The sequence below is a fragment of the Euprymna scolopes genome, chromosome 45, assembly GCF_053919585.1.
Source record: "Euprymna scolopes isolate OS-2025 chromosome 45, ASM5391958v1, whole genome shotgun sequence".
Classification (NCBI taxonomy): domain Eukaryota; kingdom Metazoa; phylum Mollusca; class Cephalopoda; order Sepiida; family Sepiolidae; genus Euprymna; species Euprymna scolopes.
Window position 1 is genome coordinate 25794701 of NC_136526.1, and position 23482 is coordinate 25818182.

Below are 23482 nucleotides of genomic sequence, written 5' to 3' on the forward strand. Positions count from 1 at the left end.
GTAAATCTCAGAGATGATCGACTGTATATGTTCAAATTTTTTGTTTATTTTTGCAAGTGTTACGAGGGAGCATTTCTATAAAATAATAAAAAAAAATCAATAAAACCGTTTAACATGTGTGCTATCGTATTCTAGGCACCCCTAATGATCAAACCTCAAAAGTTTTAATTCACGAGATAGTTTAAAGGCCAGCGAATAGTTAGAAAGAGTAGAAGGTTTTAGAAGTATCTGAAAAGTCCCAGAGGGTTCGGCAATAATCTAGAATGGGTCAAGATGTCATACAAAGAAAAGTGGAGAGGGAAACAAACCCGTTATCAACTTGTTCCCGTCAAGATAACTCCGGTCTATGATTCACGGATATGTCCAACCGAAAGAATCCAAACCAAAAAGAAAAAAAATTATGTGCCTCCAACCCACGGAAAGTTGCAGAAAAAGCCCTCTGAACTAGTGGTAAATACACTTTTGAAATAATCTCATCGACGAAACTTTTTAAAGAAAAAACAAAAGAAATTTTTATTGTCATTGAATTTCGTTGTTAATAGAGTGAATAATCACTAGAAGACTGGCCTGTAGCCGTTCTTAATTTGGACTTTCTCCCTTATCCTCGTAACCCTCCACCTCCTCGTTTTAGTTGTCGACCTCGAGTTTCAACAAGTCGTATTTTAATTTGTGGTAGATAGTAGTAATCCAAAATAACTGTATTTTTGTTAACTGACCTTTTTTTTTCGTTTGTTGTAAATATTTGTGAATCACCTTATTTGCTTATTTCGTTATTGTTGAAAATAAAGGAAAATATCTTTTTCTGAAAACCATATTTCATATCGTCCATATTTTTTATTGTTACACAATTTGAACGTAACACAAGTCATTTGGTGGAGAAACTAAAATAAAACATTGCGCTTGTTTTGAACTTTTGTGATTTTTTTTTTTAAAAGAAAATCTTGTTTGAGCGATGACCAAAACCACATTATTGGCACTAATGGCCTGTGTCAAAATCAAGCACCAAATTCAAATGAAAACAACAACTGGATGATAATCTTGCACAGACCGTGATCATCCATTCATATGAATGCATATAAATGAAGTTGTTGTATTTATCAATTTCTATCTTTATATCTAGTAAAAAGAAAAATATTTGTGAAATTTAATGGAAAAAAATATGCATGAGTCAGTAACAATAAATGATGATTTGTTAAAAAAAATATTAGAAATAATGTGTTTAGACAAAAATAATTTACTTTGAATACTGAATATCATTTGCTGACTGTTTTTGACGATTATCAAAAAAAAAGTCACAAAAATTGGATGGTTTTTATATTATTATGTTGAATGAAAAATAGAGTGTCCCTTGTTTTGTTTGCAGAATACAATGTTTAAATGCTTTGATAGACAAGTTAACCAGAAGCCAAAATCTTGTTTCGTTCGCTTCCTTAAGCAGACTTTCTCACCAGTAAAAAGCAGACTGTGTCACGAGTAAAAGAGAAAAGAGTGAAAAGGAGAACATACTGCAACATGACAGCATTTTTATCAACATTAACATATGATGTGAACATTGTTTCACAACTCTCTCTCCTTAGGATGCACTTTATAAATTTGGCTCAGTACTCCCTTACATCTCATGTTTGGTGTGAATAAAATATTTTTTCTTTCCTTTTCAAATTTTTATACTAACTCATCACTCAGGCTTATACAGTTTTCTTTTAAACAATTTCTTGGCCTGCTGTGTCATTAGCACAAATGATTGAATCAGAAGAAACCAATTGGCAAAGGCTTGGCTCCATCCCAAGAAATCAAATTTACACATCTACACAGTGTAGATGATATTTGTTCACAAATTTTCTATTGTATTTTTATGCATCTTTTTTTTACTTTTGTCATTAGTCTTGCCTTTATGAAAACAGTGACTATAATTTTAATCTTTTTTTTTGTCAAATAATTGATTACTGAGCATTTTGAACTTCCGTATTTCTTGAGCAGATACAGAATTATTGAAATCTGTGATGTGAGGAGAGATACAGAGATTTCAGACTGCTTTAGCATCAGCAGGAAGATGGCAGAAAAGGTCAGAAGGGAAATTTTTAAATCCACAATTCCACTCTGAAGAGCATTGAGAAAATAAAATGTCAGAGTTCATTATAAAGGTGACAGCATGCCACTCCACTTCTTTCCTGAGCAAGGTAGTGAAACACCAAATTAATCAAGTTGGCCATACATGTAGCAACAAGACAATGACCTACCATACTAATCTGAAGACCAACGCCTTATTGGCTTTGTTGATTATACCCGACACCTGATTTCGCAGCTCATCTGATTGTGAGCACCTCAATTTGTTGATGTGGTGTGTGATGAAATCAAAAAAAACAAAAAAAAAAAAAACAAATTCAGCTGCAACACAAAAGATGAACTAAAGGTTAGGATTATCAGAATTTTGGGAAACCTAAGACAGGATGAAGACGTGTTGCTAGTTCTGAGATTTCCCCAGGACTGTCATCCAATACAAAGGTAGGTTTATGCAGTTAAATTAACAAGACAAACTGATCCAAGTTTGATAAATAAATCTAAAAAACATGAAACCGAAAGTAATCTTCTGCACAAATTCTGTCTGCACTCTCTACATCACTTATGGCATTTTCTTTTTAACAAACAGTTTTAAATTATATATTTTTTTTTACATTTACTGTTTTTAATGAATACTATCTCATTGCCATTGTAGTTGGTGTATGTCTTTAGAAGAAAAGCTAAAACTATACTTGCTACAAATATGACTAGAAATGTCATCGTATAGCAATCATCTGTATGAACTGAAGCCAACTTAATCTTTACTTTGATCTCCAGATTGTCATCCACAATATAAAATATCTAAATACTCTTTTTTTGTCCAAACAGAATTGTTTTCATCTATATATGATAACAAAAAATGTTTAGTCTGTCTGCTACTGTTGATAAATTTACCTGTTTCATGGGGTGTACGTTCTAAGGAAGCTACAACAGCCCCCATGCTTGGTTGAGAAGTCATGCCTGACATGGAATCAACAGCAACATCTACAACATCTGCTCCAGCTTCTGCACAAGCCAACATCGAAGCCACCCCAGCCCCTGAGGTGTCATGGGTATGCACATGGATCGGCAAGTCTGGGTATTTGTCACGGAGGTTGCCAATCAGCATTGTAGCAGCTTTCGGACGGAGAAGACCAGCCATATCCTGAAACAAACATACATCATTAGCTTAGATAAAGGATTGGAGGAGAGAGGGGTAAAAAAGAGACGTGTGTAGGATAGCTTTTAGAAATTAGACTTTGAAACATATCATTGGACAGATCTATATTTATCCCTCTTTCTCTCAAGTCCATCTTTATCACTTCCTTCCATGTTTTCCTCAGCCTTCTCTTGGGAACTGATCATGTTACTCGTATTTCAATTGTTCTAAATCTATTAAACCAAAAAGTCACAAAATGGTCCTTCAATGTTGTCACACCATTAAAGTATACTGCTCTGCACATAACTTCCTATGCTGTTCATTAGGAGCTTGTCTTAAAACTAGTATTACAAGTTGATTTTTTTTCTTTTTAACTTATTATTTTATCAATTCTTGTGAATAGAGCTGTGTAAAAGAAGCTCAAAACCGGTTTAATTATGCAAATACCATGAGTTGTTCAAAAGTTAAAGATTAACCTCATCATTACAAGGAAATTTAATTTCTCCATATATTTTTAAGCTATTTTCATGAGCCTTGCTTTTCTGGTGAAAAATTATAGGCTCTTAAAAATACAGTTTAACTGAAGGATCATAATCCTTTCAAATACAAAACTGGATCACTGCTCGACATTCAACAGGCTCCATTTCACACCTGACTCAGTTCAAACACCTGTAAAACAGAAACCACAATTTGTTCAGAGCTGTAATTTGCCACATAACCCGTAGAGATATAAATCATTGCACATGCAAAATTTCAGCTAGATCAGATAACTGGAAGTGGGTCAGGGGCATTACTTATTGAACGCCGCTTGTATGCAAACAAAAAAAAGCGTCTCTATTTAAAAAATTATAAAAAAACTTTTCAGCTATTAAAAATTAAGTGAAGGAAATTTCTTTTTTTTTTTTTCATTAAAAAATTAGAATTCTTAACTTTTTTCATGGAAACCATTCGAGACAAGGCATGAAGCCACCTAATGCAAGGAACTAACAAGAACAAAAGATGATTATTGCAAAGATAGGAGATGCCTACTGATCATAGTTTTGAAAAAAAAACAAGGCTTTAGGTAGAAGGAAAACAGTGAGTAGGAAGAGAGTTGCACAAACTGCAAGGTTATGGGAAGAATCTACTGGAATAGGAAGTTGTATTAGAATGAAGTCTTAAAACAGTGAATTGATGGAAACCTCTAGACCAATGAGTCAGACATGACAGAACAAAAGAAAAAGGGATGATGAAGAACACATGCCATAATAGTATTCATAAAAATGAATGAGACGAGCAACATCACGTCTGTGAAAAAGTAGTTTCAGTGAGGAAGAAAGGGTGGGAGGGGGTCAATCAAATTACAAATAAATTTTTGCACCTTATCAAGAACATTCAATTGTTATAAAAGATATTTGCCCAAATATGACAACAGTACTACACACAAAGTCTGAAAGTAGATTTGTAGAGATAAAGAATAGATTCAGGCATGAGAAAGTGTTTAGATGAAGAGAAATGATTTTTGCAGAATCAGAAAGAGACATTGGATGTAATATACACACTCTAATAAAGATTTTCTAATAAAGAAAGATATTCTAATAAAGAAAGATTTTCTAATAAAATATGATTTTCTAATAAAGAAATATTTTTTAATAAAGAAAGATATTCTAATACAGAATGATTTTCTTATACAGAAAGATTTTCTAATAAAGAAAGATTTTCTAATGAAGAAAGATTTTCTAATAAAGAATGATTTTCTCATACAGAAAGATTTTCTAATAAAAAATGATTTTTTAATGAAGAATGATTTTCTAATAAAGAATGATTTTCATCAGAAAATCTTTCTTCATTAAAAATTTTTTTTTATTAGAACATCATTCTTTATCATTTTTATTAATGATTTTCTAATATAGAAAGATTTTCTAACAAAAAAAGATTTTCTAATAAACAATTATTTTCTAATAAACAAGGATTCTCACATAAACAAGGATTCTCTCATAAAGAAAGATTTTATAATAAAAAAAGATATTCTAATAAAAAAGATTTTGTGATAAAGAAAGATATCCTAATAAAGAAAGATATTCTAATAAAGAAAGATTTTTTAATAAAGAAAGATATCCTGATAAAGAAAGATATTCTGATAAAGAAAGATTTTCTAATAATAATGATTTTATAATACAGAAAGATATTCTAATAAAGAAATTTTCATTAGAAAATCTTTCTAATAAAGAAAGATATTCTAATAAAGAAATTTTCATTAGAAAATCTTTCTAATAAAGAAAGATATTCTAATAAAGAAATATTTTCTAATAAAGAAATATTTTCTAATAAAGAAATATTTTCTAATAAAGAAAGTTATTCTAATAAATATATTCTAATAAAGAAAGATTTTCTAATAAAAAAAGATATTCTAATAAAGAAAGATATTCTAATAAAGAAAGATATTCTAATAAAGAAATATTTTCTAATAAAGAAAGATATTCTAATAAAAAAAGATATTCAAATAAAGAAAGATTTTCATATAAAGAAAGATATTCAAATAAAGAATGATTTTTTTAATAAAAAAAGATATTCTGATAGAGAAAGATTTTCTAATAAAGAAAGATATTCTAATAAGAATGATTTTTTAATAAAGAAAGATATTCTAATAAAGAAATTTTCATTAGAAAATCTTTCTAATAAAGAAAGATATTCTAATAAAGAAAGATATTCTAATAAAGAAAGATTTTCTAATAAAGAAAGATTTTCTAATAAAGAAAGATTTTCTAATAAAGAAAGATTTTCTAATAAAAAAAGATATTCTAATAAAAAAAGATATTCTAATAAAAAAAGATATTCTAATAAAGAAAGATTTTCTAATAAAGAAAGATATTCAAATAAAAAAAGATATTCTAATAAAGAAAGATTTTCTAATAAAGAAATATTTTCTAATAAGGAAAGATATTCTAATAAAAAAAGATTTTCTAATAAAGAAAGATTTTCTAATAAAAAAAGATATTCTAATAAAGAAAGATATTCTAATAAAGAAAGATATTCTAATAAAGAAAGATATTCTAATAAAGAAAGATATTCTAATAAAGAAATATTTTCTAATAAAGAAAGATATTCTAATAAAAAAAGATATTCAAATAAAGAAAGATTTTCATATAAAGAAAGATATTCAAATAAAGAATGATTTTTTTAATAAAAAAAGATATTCTGATAGAGAAAGATTGTCTAATAAAGAAAGATATTCTAATAAGAATGATTTTTTAATAAAGAAAGATATTCTAATAAAGAAATTTTCATTAGAAAATCTTTCTAATAAAGAAAGATATTCTAATAAAGAAAGATATTCTAATAAAGATATTCTAATAAAGAAAGATATTCTAATAAAGAAATATTTTCTAATAAGGAAAGATATTCTAATAAAGAAAGATATTCTAATAAAGAAAGATTTTCTAATAAAAAAAGATATTCTAATAAAAAAAGATATTCTAATAAAAAAAGATATTCTAATAAAGAAATATTTTCTAAAAAAAAAAAGATATTCTAATAAAAAAGATATTCTAATAAAAAAAGATATTCTAATAAAGAAAGATATTCTAATAAAAAAACATATTCTAATAAACAAAGATATTCTAATAAAGAAAGATATTCTAATAAAAAAAGATATTCTAATAAAAAAAGATATTATAATAAAAAAAGATATTCTAATAAAAAAACATATTCTAATAAAAAAAGATTTTCTAATAAAGAAAGATTTTCTAATAAAGAAAGATATTCTAATAAAAAAGATATTCTAATAAAGAAAGATTTTCTAATAAAGAAAGATATTCTAATAAAAAAAGATATTCTAATAAAGAAAGATATTCTAATAAAGAAAGATATTCTAATAAAGAAAGATATCTAATAAAGAAAGATATCTAATAAAGAAAGATTTTCTAATAAAAAAGATATTATAATAAAAAAAGATATTCTAATAAAAAAAGATATTCTAATAAAGAAAGATATTCTAATAAAGAAAGATTTTCTAATAAAGAAAGATATTCTAATAAAAAAGATATTCTAATAAAGGAAGATATTCTAATAAAGGAAGATATTCTAATAAAGAAAGATATTCTAATAAAGAAAGATTTTCTAATAAAAACGATATTCTAATAAAGAAAGATATTCTAATAAAGAAAGATATTCTAATAAAGAAAGATATTCTAATAAAGAAAGATATTCTAATAAAGAAAGATATTCTAATAAAGAAAGATATTCTAATAAAGAAAGATATTCTAATAAAGAAAGATATTCTAATAAAGAAAGATTTTCTAATAAAAAAAGATATTCTAATAAAGAAAGATATTCTAATAAAAAAAAGATATTCTAATAAAGAAAGATTTTCTAATAAAGAAAGATTTTCTAATAAAAAATGATATTCTAATAAAGAAAAATATTTTTAAAAACTAATTTTCTAATAAAGGTGTTCTAATAAAGAAAGATATTCTAATTAAGAAAGATTTTCTAATTAAGAAAGATTTTCTAATAAAGAAAGATTTTTTAATAAAAAATGATTTTCTAATAAAGAAATATGTTCTCATAATAAACGATTTTCTGGTAAAAAATGATTTTCTAATAAAGAAAGATATTCTAATAAAAAATGATATTCTAATAAAATATGATATTCTAAAAAAAATGATTTTCTAATAAAGAAAGATTTTCTAATAAAAAATGACTTTTTAATAAAGAATGTTTTTCTAATAAAGAATGATTTTCTAATAAACAAAGATTTTCTAATGAAAATTTCTTTATTAGAAAATCTTTCGATATGAGAAAATCATTTTTTTTTTAGAAACTTAAGAATTTTATTAATGATTTTCTCATAAAGAAAGATTCTCTCATAAACAAGGATTCTCGCATAAACAAGGAATCTCTCATAAAGAAAGATTTTCTAATAAAAAAAGATTTTGTGATAAAGATATCCTAATAAAGAAAGATATTCAAAATAAAGAAAGATTTTCTAATAAAGAAAGATATTCTAATAAGAAATATTTTCTAATAAAGACAGATATTCTAATAAAGAAAGATATTCTAATAAAAAAAGACATTCTAATAAAGAAAGATATTCTAATAAAGAAAGATTTTCTAATAAAGAAAGATATTCTAATAAAAAAAGATATTCTAATAAAGAAAGATATTCTAATAAAGAAAGATATTCTAATAAAGAAAGATATTCTAATAAAGAAAGATATTCTAATAAAGAAAGATTTTCTAATAAAAAAAGATATTCTAATAAAGAAAGATTTTCTAATAAAGAAAGATATTCTAATAAAGAAAGATTTTCTAATAAAGAAAGATATTCTAATAAAGAAAGATATTCTAATAAAAAAAGATATTCTAATAAAGAAAGATATTCTAATAAAGAAAGATATTCTAATAAAGAAAGATATTCTAATAAACAAAGATATTCTAATAAAGAAAGATATTCTAATAAAGAAAGATATTCTAATAAAGAAAGATATTCTAATAAAGAAAGATATTCTAATAAAAAAAGATATTCTAATAAAGAAAGATATTCTAATAAAGAGAGATATTCTAATAAAAAAAGATATTCTAATAAAGAAAGATATTCTAATAAAGAAAGATATTCTAATAAAGAAAGATATCCTAATAAAGAAAGATATTCTAATAAAAAAAGATATTCTAATAAAGGAAGATATTCTAATAAAGAAAGATTTTCTAATAAAAAAAGATATTCTAATAAAGAAAGATATTCTAATAAAAAAAAAATATTCTAATAAAAAAAGATATTCTAATAAAAAAAGATATTCTAATAAAAAAAAGATATTCTAATAAAGAAAGATATTCTAATAAAGAAAGATATTCTAATAAAGAAAGATATTCTAATAAAGAAAGATATTCTAATAGAGAAAGATATTCTAATAAAAAAAGATATTCTAATAAAGAAAGATATTCTAATAAAGAAAGATATTCTAATAAAGAAAGATATTCTAATAAAGAAAGATATTCTAATAAAGAAAGATATTCTAATAAAAAAAGATATTCTAATAAAGAAAGATATTCTAATAAAGAAAGATATTCTAATAAAAAAAGATATTCTAATAAAGAAAGATATTCTAATAAAGAAAGATATTCTAATAAAGAAAGATTTTCTAATAAAGAAAGATATTCTAATAAAGAAAGATATCCTAATAAAGAAAGATATTCTAATAAAAAAAGATATTCTAATAAAGGAAGATATTCTAATAAAGAAAGATTTTCTAATAAAAAAAGATATTCTAATAAAGAAAGATATTCTAATAAAAAAAAATATTCTAATAAAAAAAGATATTCTAATAAAAAAAGATATTCTAATAAAAAAAAGATATTCTAATAAAGAAAGATATTCTAATAAAGAAAGATATTCAAATAAAGAAAGATATTCAAATAAAGAAAGATATTCTAATAAAGAAAGATTTTCTAATAAAGAAAGATATTCTAATAAAGAAAGATTTTCTAATAAAGAAAGATATTCTAATAAAGAAAGATTTTCTAATAAAGAAAGATTTTCTAATAAAAAAATTTTCTAATAAAAAAGATATTATAATAAAAAAAGATATTCTAATAAAAAAAGGTATTCTAATAAAAAAAGATATTCTAATAAAGAAAGATATTCTAATAAAAAAAGATATTCTAATAAAAAAAGATATTCTAATAAAAAAAGATATTCTAATAAAGAAAGATACTCTAATAAAGAAAGATATTCTAATAAAGAAAGATATTCTAATAAAGAAAGATATTCTAATAAAGAAAGATATTCTAATAAAGAAAGATATTCTAATAAAAAAAGATATTCTAATAAAGAAAGATTTTCTAATAAAGAAAGATATTCTAATAAAAAAAGATATTCTAATAAAAAAAGATATTCTAATAAAGAAAGATTTTCAAATAAAGAAAGATTTTCTAATAAAGAATGATTTTCTAATAAAAAAAAGATATTCTAATAAAAAAAGATTTTCTTATAAAGAAAGATATTCTAATAAAAAAAGATATTCTAATAAAAAAAGATATTCTAATAAAGAAAGATATTCTAATAAAGAAAGATTTTCTAATAAAGAAAGATATTCAAATAAAGAAAGATATTCTAATAAAAAAAGATATTCTAATAAAAAAAGATTTTCTAATAAAGAAAGATATTCTAATAAAGAAAGATATTCTAATAAAGAAAGATTTTCTAATAAAGAATGATTTTCTAATAAAAAAAAGATATTCTAATAAAAAAAGATTTTCTAATAAAGAAAGATATTCTTATAAAGAAAGATATTCAAATAAAGAAAGATTTTCTAATAAAGAATGATTTTCTAATAAAAAAAGATATTCTAATAAAGAAAGATATTCTAATAAAGAAAGATTTTCTAATAAAGAAAGATTTTCTAATAAAGAAAGATTTTCTAATAAAGAAAGATTTTCTAATAAAGAAAGATTTTCTAATAAAGAAAGATTTTCTAATAAAGAAAGATTTTCTAATAAAGAAAGATTTTCTAATGAAGAAAGATTTTCTAATAAAGAATGATTTTCTAATAAAGAAAGAATTTCTAATAAAAAAAGATATTCTAATAAAGAAAGATTTTCTAATAAAGAAAGATTTTCTAATGAAGAAAGATTTTCTAATAAAGAATGCTTTTCTAATAAAGAAAGAATTTCTAATAAAAAAAGATTTTCTAATGAAGAAAGATTTTCTAATAAAAAATGAACCCAACTGCGTATTTCAACTAATCCGAGAAAAATGGATGAGAAACAAAAGCAGAATAGAGGATGGTTCCATCAGCATAAATATTAATTTTCTGAATAATAGAATAAAGAAGAAACAGTTTGGGGAGTTAGAATAGAGCCCTGAGGAAGATCATCATTGATAAGAAAATAATAAGACACTACTCAGAGTTACATGCAAGTTTCGATCAAAAAGAAAGGACCTAATAATGTTAAGAAGCTTACCACCAATACCCTAACCTGAAGTTTAGGTAAAAGACCAGAATACCACACTCTGTCAAACACTTTCAAAATCTCAAGTGCAATGGTTTTACCCTCTTCTAAATTATCTATAAACCAATAGATCCATTTGTTACAACAGTTAATAGATTAGTTAATAAATAATCCATGATTCATCAATTTTTAAAAAAATAATTAAGTAGCAAAATAAATAGCAATAGAAACATGCCACAGATGTTATTAGTTGCGTGTACGACACGTGTAGCAAGCATTAAAAATATAATCTCTATTTACTCCCTACAAGCATAGAGTTAGACACAAGGTCGTTTTAATGTGGAGAAATCCAACTATTCAAAAAGAGACACTGGGCTGGGACAAAACATTAAATTGCTTCAGTCTAGGAGTAATTTCCACAGAACGAGTGGTTTTCATCGATAAGTGTCTTGTGCAGCGTAGAAATCTGTACTTCTGCTGGGCTCTTTTTTGGGCAATTTTCAACCAATAGTTCTAATTTAGCTCTCTGTCCCTTTTCCTTTGGAGCAATCTATTTTTGCCTTTGGAGTAATCTATTTTTGCCTTTGGAGTAATCTATTTTTGCCTTTGGAGCAATCTAGTTTTGCCTTTGGAGCAATCTAGTTTTGCCTTTGGAGCAATCTAGTTTTGCCTTTGGAGTAATCTATTTTTGCCTTTGGAGTAATTTATTTTTGCCTTTGGAGTAATCTAGTTTTGCCTTTGGAGTAATCTAGTTTTGCCTTTGGAGCAATCTAGTTTTGCCTTTGGAGCAATCTAGTTTTGCCTTTGGAGCAATCTAGTTTTGCCTTTGGAGTAATCTAGTTTTGCCTTTGGAGCAATCTAGTTTTGCCTTTGGAGCAATCTAGTTTTGCCTTTGGAGTAATCTAGTTTTGCCTTTGGAGTAATCTATTTTTGCCTTTGGGGTAATCTAATTTTGCCTTTGGAGTAATCTATTTTTGCCTTTGGAGCAATCTAGTTTTGCCTTTGGAGCAATCTAGTTTTGCCTTTGGAGCAATCTAGTTTTGCCTTTGGAGTAATCTAGTTTTGCCTTTGGAGTAATCTAGTTTTGCCTTTGGAGTAATCTAGTTTTGCCTTTGGAGTAATCTAGTTTTGCCTTTGGAGTAATCTAATTTTTCCTTTGGAGTAAGTAATCTATTTTTGCCATGGCTGGTCACACTATTCCATAGCTGGAATTCTTGTGAAGTAGACCTAAAGATGCTAAACCCTATCAAATGCCTTTGATACTATTGCTCTTGAGAGGAAACCCCCATCAATAGATTGGTCGCATCTTCAATTCTAGTGGTACGAAAAACCTACATCACCCAATAGTAGAAACCATGAAATCACAAAATTATACAATCAAATCTAACCCTGCAAATATTAATCAGTTTGGTTGTTTTACATCATATCAATTCTTTAATTTTCATTTAATGTTGAATCCAATAAGTTTTTTTTAAAAGTGTTTATGTTTCAAGGTCTTTACATCTTAAAATATCTATTGTGTTTAGTTTGGTTGTTTTGTAGAGATAATTGTTATTTTTGTTTTTTACTTTGTAAAACATGATTGAGTTTTGCAAAAGAAAAAAACAACAGTATCAATATTTGATGCATTTTAGATCAGTAATCTTCAGACAGTCTGATCTGGTAACACCAGATTTTAATCGAAATATAAGATACAAAATATAAGAATGAAAAAAAGCTATTTTCCTCAGTTTTTTTTTTTTCATTTTTATTTAAAGAAATACAAATATCTAATATATAGAGGAATAAAATTAGCATCACTAGATGCTAATTTTATTCCCTTTCCCTTTGTATCACAGAATGAGGAATGGTTTGTTTCAGCACATTACATGTAACATTTCCCTGATATCCAATGAAAAGACATTTAATGCTAATTCCATATCCATTGTATCATTTTCTTATCATTTGTCTCCATGCAATGCATGTCTTCAACCTTTACTGGCCAGGTTTCACTTTCATACATTCTCGTTGCCATGTTTTATTTGTGGGTTTGGATTTTAGTATTATTTAATGCATGGGGTTTTGTAATTACTGAAGTTAACGTTTAATGGTCGCATCCACTTTGGATCCATATGCAGTTAGGGATCTAGATGTTGATGGGTATTGCCCAAGAAAAAAAGCTCTCATGAAAAGATTTTCTGATTCTATCCATCATTCAGAGGTTGATCTGGTGGAAAGAAATCTATGTTGCTTTACTGAAATAACTGACAACTTTGATCAAAAACTTACTCATGACACACAAGACTAAATACTGACATGCAAAAGATCAATCACCAATATTTTTAAATACTGGTCAGATTGAGGAAATATTCCAAAGAAACGAAATTTATTTCTACTTTAAATAATGATTGAATAGATTTTCAAGTAAATTCTGGCAACAGATTCTTAAAGACAATGACTGGAATGTTGTCAAAACCTGTTGCTGCCTTTGCTGCTCCTAACGTTCCTGATAAGTTTGTCATATTCAGAACAGAGGTTTCTTCAGTCTTTGCAGACTATGGATACTTACTGAAAGGGTGTCTGCACATGGAATTTTTGTGTGCAATCTCCAGCCACACCTCTCCTGAGTTGACATTGTCAAATACCAGTGGCAAGTGGACAGGATGACTAGGAACAATGCCAAGATAAGCCGAGAGCACATACAGCGTTTAGAATTCCCAAATGGTCACCTATCTAGTACTAACCAGACTCAACGTTGCTTAACTCTGGTGATCTGATGAGAACTGGTGCGTCAATGTAATTATGCCGTATCAGAACACAGAGATCTAGATATTATTTAGAATATTCGCGGTCATAGGTGGAAATTGTGAATTTAAAGCGAATTTCTTCACAAAAAGTTTAGTCTCATCAAAAATCATCACAAGTCCATTTCATCAAAATATGACAATCCTAGAGTAATGGCTGAAAACGATACTTAAAAAACATTCATGAAATCGACTGTTTGCTAGTCCCCATGGTTATCCACTTCATTTAACACACATTTAACTTGGGGAATTTTAGATGAGGGTAAGAATGTTGATTAAATGTTCAAAATAAACTGTTAAACTGCTTGATTACTTTTTAAAAGAAAGTTAACCAAATAAAAAGAAGTTAATTAAACCAAAATAATAAGATAAAAAGTAAATAAAAAAATGTTAACAAATTAAAAGAATTCAACAAAATTAAAAGAATTCAACAAAATTAAAAGAAGTTAACAAAATTAAAAGAAGTTAACAAAATTAAAAGAAGTTAACAAAATTAAAAGAATTCAACAAAATTAAAAGAAGTTAACAAAATTAAAAGTTAACAAAATTAAAAGAAGTTAACAAAATTAAAAGAAGTCAAAGATCAAAAGAAGTCAACAAACTTAAAAAGAAGTCAACAAACTTAAAAAGAAGTCAACAAAATTAAAAGTCCAATAAAGATCAAAAGTCAACAAAATTAAAAGAAGTCAACAAAATTAAAAGTCCAATAAAGATCAAAAGTCAACAAAATTAAAAGAAGTCAACAAAATTAAAAGAAGTCAACAAAATTAAAAGTCCAATAAAGATCAAAAGTCAACAAAATTAAAAGAAGTCAACAAAATTAAAAGTCCAATAAAGATCAAAAGTCAACAAAATTAAAAGAAGTCAACAAAATTAAAAGAAGTCAACAACTGACCTTGATAGAAAGAATGTGAGTTCCAGCCTTGACCAAATCATCAGCCAATTTCATGTAGTAATTCATATCATATTTTGTTTTGGTTGGATCAGCAACATCTCCTGTATATGAGATGGCAGCCTCAATCACACCTCCTGTAATGCAGAGGAAAATATAAAATAAATGCACATACAGAATACATGCAGTGTCAACCAGCTGGTAGAGTAGGAGATTAGGCACAAGATCAGCAACCAGTTATGATTATCATTTTGGCTTCTGTTTTTTTGTAATCATTTTTTTTATTAATGACTGATAACATTATACAATTATTAAAAGTATATTATTTAACCCTATTATAAAAGTATATTATTTAACCCTATTTTCATAAACAATTTTTTCTTTAAAGAAATTTATTATATGTAAAATAGGAGACATTTTTTATAATCAATAAAATTATTTTTTACTTTTTTAATATAAAAGTTGACAATATTTAACCTGTTCTGGCATTTGCAATTGAACAATACAGGAAACAAAAAATAAATTGTCTAAATAATATCACCCATGACCTAACATGAAACTGAAAAACTGTAATAAAAAAAATTAATAAAAGTTAATTTGATCTAGGGCCAATAGAGACTATTATCAGTTAAGTTCATAAAATAATTGAAATTGAACATAAAAAACGAATTTTAAGTTGTTTTTTTTTAAATAAATCTTCTCATGTCATAGACCAAATAGAAAAGTAAATACAGAAAATCTCAGTGAAGAATCTATTTAAAAAAGTAAAACAATTAATGAAATAATTGTTAAGTATTTTTAAGATAATTCATTAATTAGATAATTAAAATAGTTAACTTGTTTTAATAATTTAGCTTTATTCCTATTTGTTAAAACCATTTGTGGTTTACAGTGGCCGAAAAGAAACAGTTTTATTAAAAGACCATTGTGCTGACAGTATTTTTATAATTACTATTACTAGACAATAAATTATATTAAAAGTTTTTATCATTATATTTTACATCTGTTTTACAGGCTGGCATGTGTTGAACAGCCTTTAGTAATTGATTTCCAACCTAACCTATCTCTGGACAGGTCATTATTCATCTCTCTTTTTCTCAAATTCATCCTTTTTACTTTCTTCCCTGTCTTCCTTGGCTTTCTCTTGCCAACTGACCCTGCTAACTGAACCAATTTCATCCATTATTTCAATGTGATCAAATCAACAGTCTCCTGTTCTGCACATATTTCCCTATATCTAGATTTCATTTGCCTAGTTAATTAAATACAAATAGTAGAAACATCTGACAAAACAAAAAAAGTGCAATGAAAGACAATATAAAGGAATTAAAATAAAAAACGTTGCAATTTTTCAAATTTAAGCTTACATTTTTCAAATAGGAAAATTCTAGTAAAAAGTATATATGAAACAAAAAAAAAACCCCACTGAATTAAAAAATGATTAATTATTTAAATTTGTTCTGATTGTAAATTTGGAAAGAAAAAAAAAACAAGAAATCCAACCTGCATTGCCAACTGCTTCCATCCCAACCACAAGATTTGGTACATAATTGAGAGAATCAAATACTCTGAAGATATCCATTCCATGAGCAACTGCCAATTCACAGAATCTGATAAAGAAATTAAACAAAACTATTCCATCAAACAACCACCAAAAAATTAAACAAAACTATTCCATCAAACAATCACCAAAAAATTAAACAAAACTATTCCATCATACAATCACCAAAAAACTGATCCATTCTTACAATGCATCAATTATTGCATCTGTAGATTAAGCGATGAAAATACCATTTCGAACTAATGGTGTACGAGACAAAAGAAAATCACAAACACCAGAGTCAATTCAACCCAAGTGTCACTTTTGCCTCAGAATGTTCTAAATATTTCCCTTAATCCATATTCAAGTTATATCCCCTAAATGATTACTGAATAACAAGAGAATGCACTTTTCTATCCATCATATAAAAAAGACTCCACGCATTCAAACTAGTCAGATGACATCTTTATAGGTCACAGCTATCATGACCAGACATCATCAAAGTAAATTGTATTTACTTTCCCAATCCCCATGTATCTTTCTAGAAATTGTTTACCTTGGTAATACATGTCTATTGTTAGTGTTTTGGAGCTATTAATGTAGATTATTTTGTTAGTAACCACATCTGTGATTTTCATCATGTTTATTATGTAAATAATGCAAACGTTTCTTCATCGTCCTTTTATCGCTTTTGCTCTTCCTTCCAACCACCATGTGTTATACATGTTAGCACAGCACATACAAAATGGTGGTATTTTTTATTTTTTTTTATAACTAAAAATTAGAAAAAAAAATCAGCAATTCTTTGAGTTACAAATGTCATTTTAATTTTGGTGAATGAAGAAACGTGTGGAATGGAATCAAGTCATAGGCATTTCGTCTATATTTACAGATTTATCTAAAAAGATGTCATGTTGTGTTTTTGTCATTACCACAAAATATAAGAGAATGCATTCAACACTTGGCAATAATGGATATTGGTGGAGCAAATGGATTAAATATAACACATTGGACAAAATTTACTTGCTCGATGCAAATACAATGGCATACATGTCATTCAAAGAAAAAGGTGGCTAGAGTTAATATAAATGAATTTTTGGTACAATATGAATTTCTGTATCAAAAATTACAGAAATTTGGAATTAATCTACCAGAAGAAATCCAGGCCTTTTTTGTTCTGAATGCAGCAAATGTATGGGAGGAAAATGAAAAATTAGCAAGCACCACATGTTCAAGCTTAACATATGCAACAATGAAAGATACAGGGAAGAAAGTTTTTACATTCTGTTGAAGAAATATCAGAACATATTTCTTCAACAGAATGTAAAACTATTCTTGCTATCAATGAAGTTGAAACAGTAAATTTCAATAAATACAGAAGCATTAGGGAACAAAAACATGGTATGATATATAAAGTAAATCCTAAGCCGACAGACAAGGTAAGATAATGCATTGTTTTAAATGTAATTCAACTAAGAATTTTACCTGAAATTCAAGAAATAACAAGCAGCGCGTGCATGGTCCCTCTTCTGTGCTGCATGTGAGATAACGCCACAAAAAATAAAGAAGAAATGATGAATGTGAGAAGTGTGAAGGGCTAACGTTGCCTTCACATTTTTGCCAAGTTTCAGAAATATATGGATGGGGCAAAAGTTATGAGGTAAAAAGTGTCATTTTTTTGCAATTTTTTTTTTTGTGTATTCAAAGGCATGTCCACCCTTGTTGTTATTTTATGTCGAATTATGGTTTAATGTTTAAATATATTTTTTTTATAAACAAAATTATTTGAATAAATATATTTATAGTTGAAGTATAGTTTGCACTAAAATTTGATTAAATTCATAAACATTTTAATACAAAAATAAAAAAGCAAATGCATAAAATGTATTAAAATGCGAGTAAATTTGCAAGTAAATAGATAAAAAATATTTAATATGAATTTGCATTATATGTGTGTAAATTTGTAATGATAAATATTTGCTACTTAGGTATAGTTACGTTTGTGTTAGTTTGTATAAGAAAGTAAAATTTTATTTAATTATACTTATGTATATTAAGTGTGTGCAAAGGATTAGTTTAGAAATACTAATTCGTATCGATTTGTATTAAATTGTCTTGTTTATTCACATGTATATGAAAATCTATATTTTTGTATATATACCAATTTCTTTAAGGTAATCGATTGTGTGTTCGACTTTTATGTTTTCAAAAAGTTCTTTTATATTGCTGTCTGTGTAATATTTTCGTCTTATAGGCAGAAAATCAATGCATTCAGTAAGAAAATGCTTTGTTGTCAGCGGAACCTAACATGCAATATACATTGGCTGGTCTTCTCCTTTAAGTAAATATGATTGGGTTAGGTATGTGTGACCTATACGCAATCTCGTTAATACAACCTCTTCCTTTCTTTTTTTCCTGGAACATTGTTCCCAATTACCAATTGTTGGTTTAATGGCATATAGTTTATTGTTAGTGTAACCATTCCAATAAATTTGCCATTATTTTTTTAATGCATTTATTGATGTTTTTTTTTTAATCTATATATGGAACTTTAAAGTTTTCATCTATGTTATCATTCAGAGAAGTCTTTGCTGCTGTATCTACCAATTTGTTTTCTCTGATACCGATGTGGCTAGGTATCCAGCAGAGCACAATTTCTTTTGTTTTTAAAAATTCGCTTAGTCTAGCCTGTAATTTTACTGACAAGATTTTTGTGTTTTTATTGCTGTTATAGCTGATAGTGAGTCGGAGAAAATTACATATTTTGTGTTGTTATCCCTGGAGATGAGATCAAGTGCTAAATCTATTGCACAAACCTCTGCATTAAATTTTGAGGTTTCTTTCAAGAGATGCTGCTTTTTAATCTTTTTATTATATACAGCTGTGCTGCCTGTTGCATCTACCTGTTTTGAGCCATCCGTAAAGATGTATGCATGTTTAGGATAATTGTATTTGATTTGTTCAAATTCTTCTTGATAAACAGGAGGGTGAGTTTTTCCCTTACAGTGTTTGTTAAGACTTAAGTCAACTTTTGGTACTATAAGTTCCAAGGAGGTATTTTTGGAGTAAATGTTTTGTGAATTTTTGTTATCGGGATCTCTGCTTCTTCAATAATGGGTTCCATTCGTAGACGAAATATTTTAATGGCTTTTTCTTTTTGTTGAAATAAATGTTTGTACTTGGGATAAAATGTGCAGTCGTGCGCAGGATTGTCGGGATCTGCCTTCAATTTTGTATAGTATAGCAGTGCTAACTTGTTATATCTGAGGTTAGGTGGAGGCTCATTTGCTTTGGCATATAAACTTTCTACTGGGGATGTTCTGAAAGCTCCCAGTGCAAGTCGTAGTCCTGTATGGTAAATGAGACTTTAAATTTTAACATAGAATTTTCTTGCTGCTTGGTATATACAGCTACTATAGTCAATTTTTGATCGAATTAGGGATCTGTACAGGTTCAACAAGGTCTGCCTGTCAGTTCCCCAGTTTGTTTGGGCCACAACACGCAGAAGTTGCACTGCTTTATTACACTTTTTTTTAACATAGTTTATGTGGGGAATAAAATTTAGTTTTTTATCAAAAACCATTCCTAAAAACTTGTATTCATCAACAAAGGGGATATCTTCTCCATCGAGTTGTAATTTGGGATCATTGTGTAATTTGTATTGATTACAAAAATGAATGCATTTGGTTTAATTTTTGAAAATTTAAAACCATTTTCTTTTGCCCATTTATTCATTTTGTTTATGCTGTGTTGCAATTTTCTTTCAATAGTATGGATGTATTTGGAATGATAACTTATAGAGCAATCATCCACGTACAATTTTCTATTTATGTCAGGAGTAAGTTCCTTTACTATGTTATTGATTTTAATATTAAATAGGGTTGTTGATAATATACTACCCTGTGGCACACCTTCTTCCTGTTTATTTATATCGCTTAGAGTAGACCCTATGCGTACCCTGAAGGTTCTGTTCATTAAAAAATTTTGAATAAATTCGGGAAGTCTACCTTTAAGTCCAAAGTTGAATAGATCTTTCATAATTCTGAATTTCCAAGTAGTATCGTAAGCTTTTTCTAGATCAAAAAAGACAGTTGTGGCATGTTCCCCTCTTATGAAGGCTTCTCATTCTAAGTTGACCAAATGGTCAAGACATCCACGATTTTTACAATAACCACACTGTGCATTGGTTATTAGTTTGTTTTTTTCTAAATACCAAATAAGGCGATGATTTACCATTCGCTCTAATGCTTTGCACATACAACTTGTTAGTGAAATTGGTCGATAATTTCCAGGATCTGAAGAATCTTTTCCTGGTTTTGGTATTGGAATAATTGTTGTATGTTTCCAAGATTCTGGGAATTTATTTTTTATCCAGATGTCATTGTAGATTTTTAGTAAAAGTTCCAATTAAATTTTTGAAAGTATTTTCAAAAAACTATAGTGGACTTCATCTGATCCTACGACTGTGTTGTGTGATTTGTTTATAGAATTTTCCAATTCTCTTATTGAAAAAGGTTTATTATATTCTTCAAGGTTTTTGGAATTGAAATTTAGCTTGTACTTTTCAATATTTTCCTTGATGGTTTGGAATTCTTTGTTATAGTTTTTTGAAGAAGAGTTCCTGAAAATGTTTTGGCTAATTTGTTCACTATAGCCTTCTTTCTGTTATTTTGGTATTTTCAGTAAAAAGATGTTTAATTGGTATCGGGTTATGTTTTCCAGAAATTTTTTAACAATTTCCCAAACTGTCTTTGGTTTAGTGGAAACATTGATTTTGCTGACATATTCTTGCTAGCATTCTTTTTTGGCTTTCTTTATTATTCTGCGTGATTTTGCTCTATGCAATTTGTATTCAATTAAGTTGCCTGTTGTTGGTTCTTTATTAAATTTTCTTAATGCTGCTTTTCGTAGATTTATTGATTCTTTACATTCTTTGTTACAGCATGGTCTTTTTTCCTGAAGCAGTGTTTTTGGGAATGCACTCTTATTAATGTTTGTGTAAATGTTTCGATTGTATCGATGTTGTTTTCTGTCAATTGTTTTGAGTAGAGATTCTTGAATTTTTCCCAGTTGGCTTAGTTAAGTTTCCATCTTGGTGGACGTTGAAATATTTTTTCATGGCTTTTGAGAATGATTGGGTAGTGATCGCTACCACAGGCATCGTCGAATACGCTCCAAGAAAAATCCAGATAAGTGGAAGGGTCACATATAGTTAAATCAAGCGAACTAAGTGTTCCATTTGTTGGATTGATGTGAGTGGCTTCTTTTTGGTTGAACAAGCATAGATTATTTTTATTTATTTACCGCCCGTCTAGTCTTGTATGAGGCCAAAGTGGAGTGTTGCAACTGATACCTTTAATTTCCCTAGATACAAGTTGCTCAGCCACCAGGATCCTTTTCCTAGGCATTACGGGTCGTCACCCATGGCCAACAGGTGGCCCCATTGAGAGGCTTTTACTCTCTGCAGGGGGACAGTCGGTGTATTCTAATGACCCACCGACGGGGTTGGGAAGTAAGGAAGGAAAAAGAAAGGAGAGGGGAAGGGGATGGAGAAAAGGGGCTGCTGTTTTTATTTTTGCAGAACATAATTAAGTTTTACAAAAGAGAATAGAAAAACAAAAACAGAAATTTAATGTAGGTGCATTTCATCTCAGGAAGCCAATAGACAGCCTGATCTGGTAGCACCAGTCATTTTTTTTTTTTTTTTTTTTAATTTTGGGGCATTTGTGACCCCTTTTGACCTCCTGGGAAAGCCGAATCCCAGTGAAAATGGACAAACGATGCAGTTTCACGCCTTAAGACATGTATATTTGAATACAGCACCATGGAAAACTACTATATAGACATACATATTAAGTTCTTGAGTAATATGAAAAAAGAGCTTCAAAAAGGGCATAAAAGTCCAAGATGGATGTGAACCAGAATTTCACCAAGGTTACCCATACTGAATTTATATTAAGAACAATAGCCTCCATATTTTGGCCAAGTTTCAGGAAAATCTAATGGATGGATAAAATGTTATCGGACAAAAAGTGTAATTTTTGGCCATTTTGGAGCATTTTTTATCTCTTTTGAGCCCCTGAGGACACCGAATCCCAGTATAAATGGATAATGGTGCAGTTTCAGGCCTTAACACATGTATATTGGAGTTGACTACCGTGAAAAACAACTATATAGTCAGACATATCAAGTTTTTGTTGAGAAATATGAAAAAAGAGCCACAAAAAGAAGCGTTTTTAGTACTAAAAGTTCCCAGGGACGCGAACCAAAATTTTGCCAAGGTCACCCATATTGGATTTATATTAAGAACATGGGGCTCTACATTTTAGCCAAGTTTTAAAAAAATCTAATGGATGGATCAAAAGTTATGGAGCAAAATGTGTCATTTTTAGCCATTTTGGGACATTTTTTACTTCTTTTGAGCCCCTGGGGGCGCAACAGGAATTTTTGTAGAAAAATTTTTTTTTACTGTGCACATCTATTGAATGAAATACAATTTGTGTAAAAAATTTTTTTACTGTGCACATCTATTGAATGAAATACGATTTTTGTAAAAAAAATTTTTACTGTGCACATCTATTGAATGAAATACAATTTTTGAAAAAAATTTTTTTTTTACTGTGCACATCTATTGAATGAAATACAATTTGTGTAAAAAATTTTTTTACTGTGCACATCTATTGAATGAAATACAATTTGTGTAAAAAAATTTTTTACAGTGCACATCTATTGAATGAAATACAATTTGTGTAAAAAATTTTTTTTATTGTGCACATCTATTGAATGAAATACAATTTTTGAAAAAAAATTTTTCTGTGCACATCTATTGAATGAAATACAATTTGTGAAAAAAATTTTTTACTGTGCACATCTATTGAATGAAATACAATTTGTGTAAAAAATTTTTTTACTGTGCACATCTATTGAATGAAATACAATTTGTGTAAAAAATTTTTTTACAGTGCACATCTATTGAATGAAATACAATTTTTGAAAAAAAATTTTTTTTACTGTGCACATCTATTGAATGAAATACGATTTTTGTAAAAAATTTTTTACTGTGCACATCTATTGAATGAAATACGATTTTTGTAAAAAAATTTTTTTATTGTGCACATCTATTGAATGAAATACGATTTTTG

At 27.5% G+C, this 23482-nt stretch overlaps 1 protein-coding gene across 3 annotated transcripts in view; it reads right to left on the reverse strand.

Moving 5' to 3' along the window:
- LOC145269297 (pyruvate carboxylase, mitochondrial-like) overlaps positions 1–23482 on the reverse strand; it is a 402794-nt gene that overhangs the window by 74713 nt on the left and 304599 nt on the right. For all 3 annotated transcript variants that reach the window (XM_080124986.1, XM_080124984.1, XM_080124985.1), the window contains exons 13-15: positions 16304–16410; positions 14804–14937; positions 2953–3202 (exon numbers count right to left, since the gene is read on the reverse strand). In XM_080124986.1, the coding sequence (XP_079981112.1) occupies positions 2953–3202; positions 14804–14937; positions 16304–16410 (491 nt within the window). The remainder of the gene's footprint in view (positions 1–2952; positions 3203–14803; positions 14938–16303; positions 16411–23482) is intronic.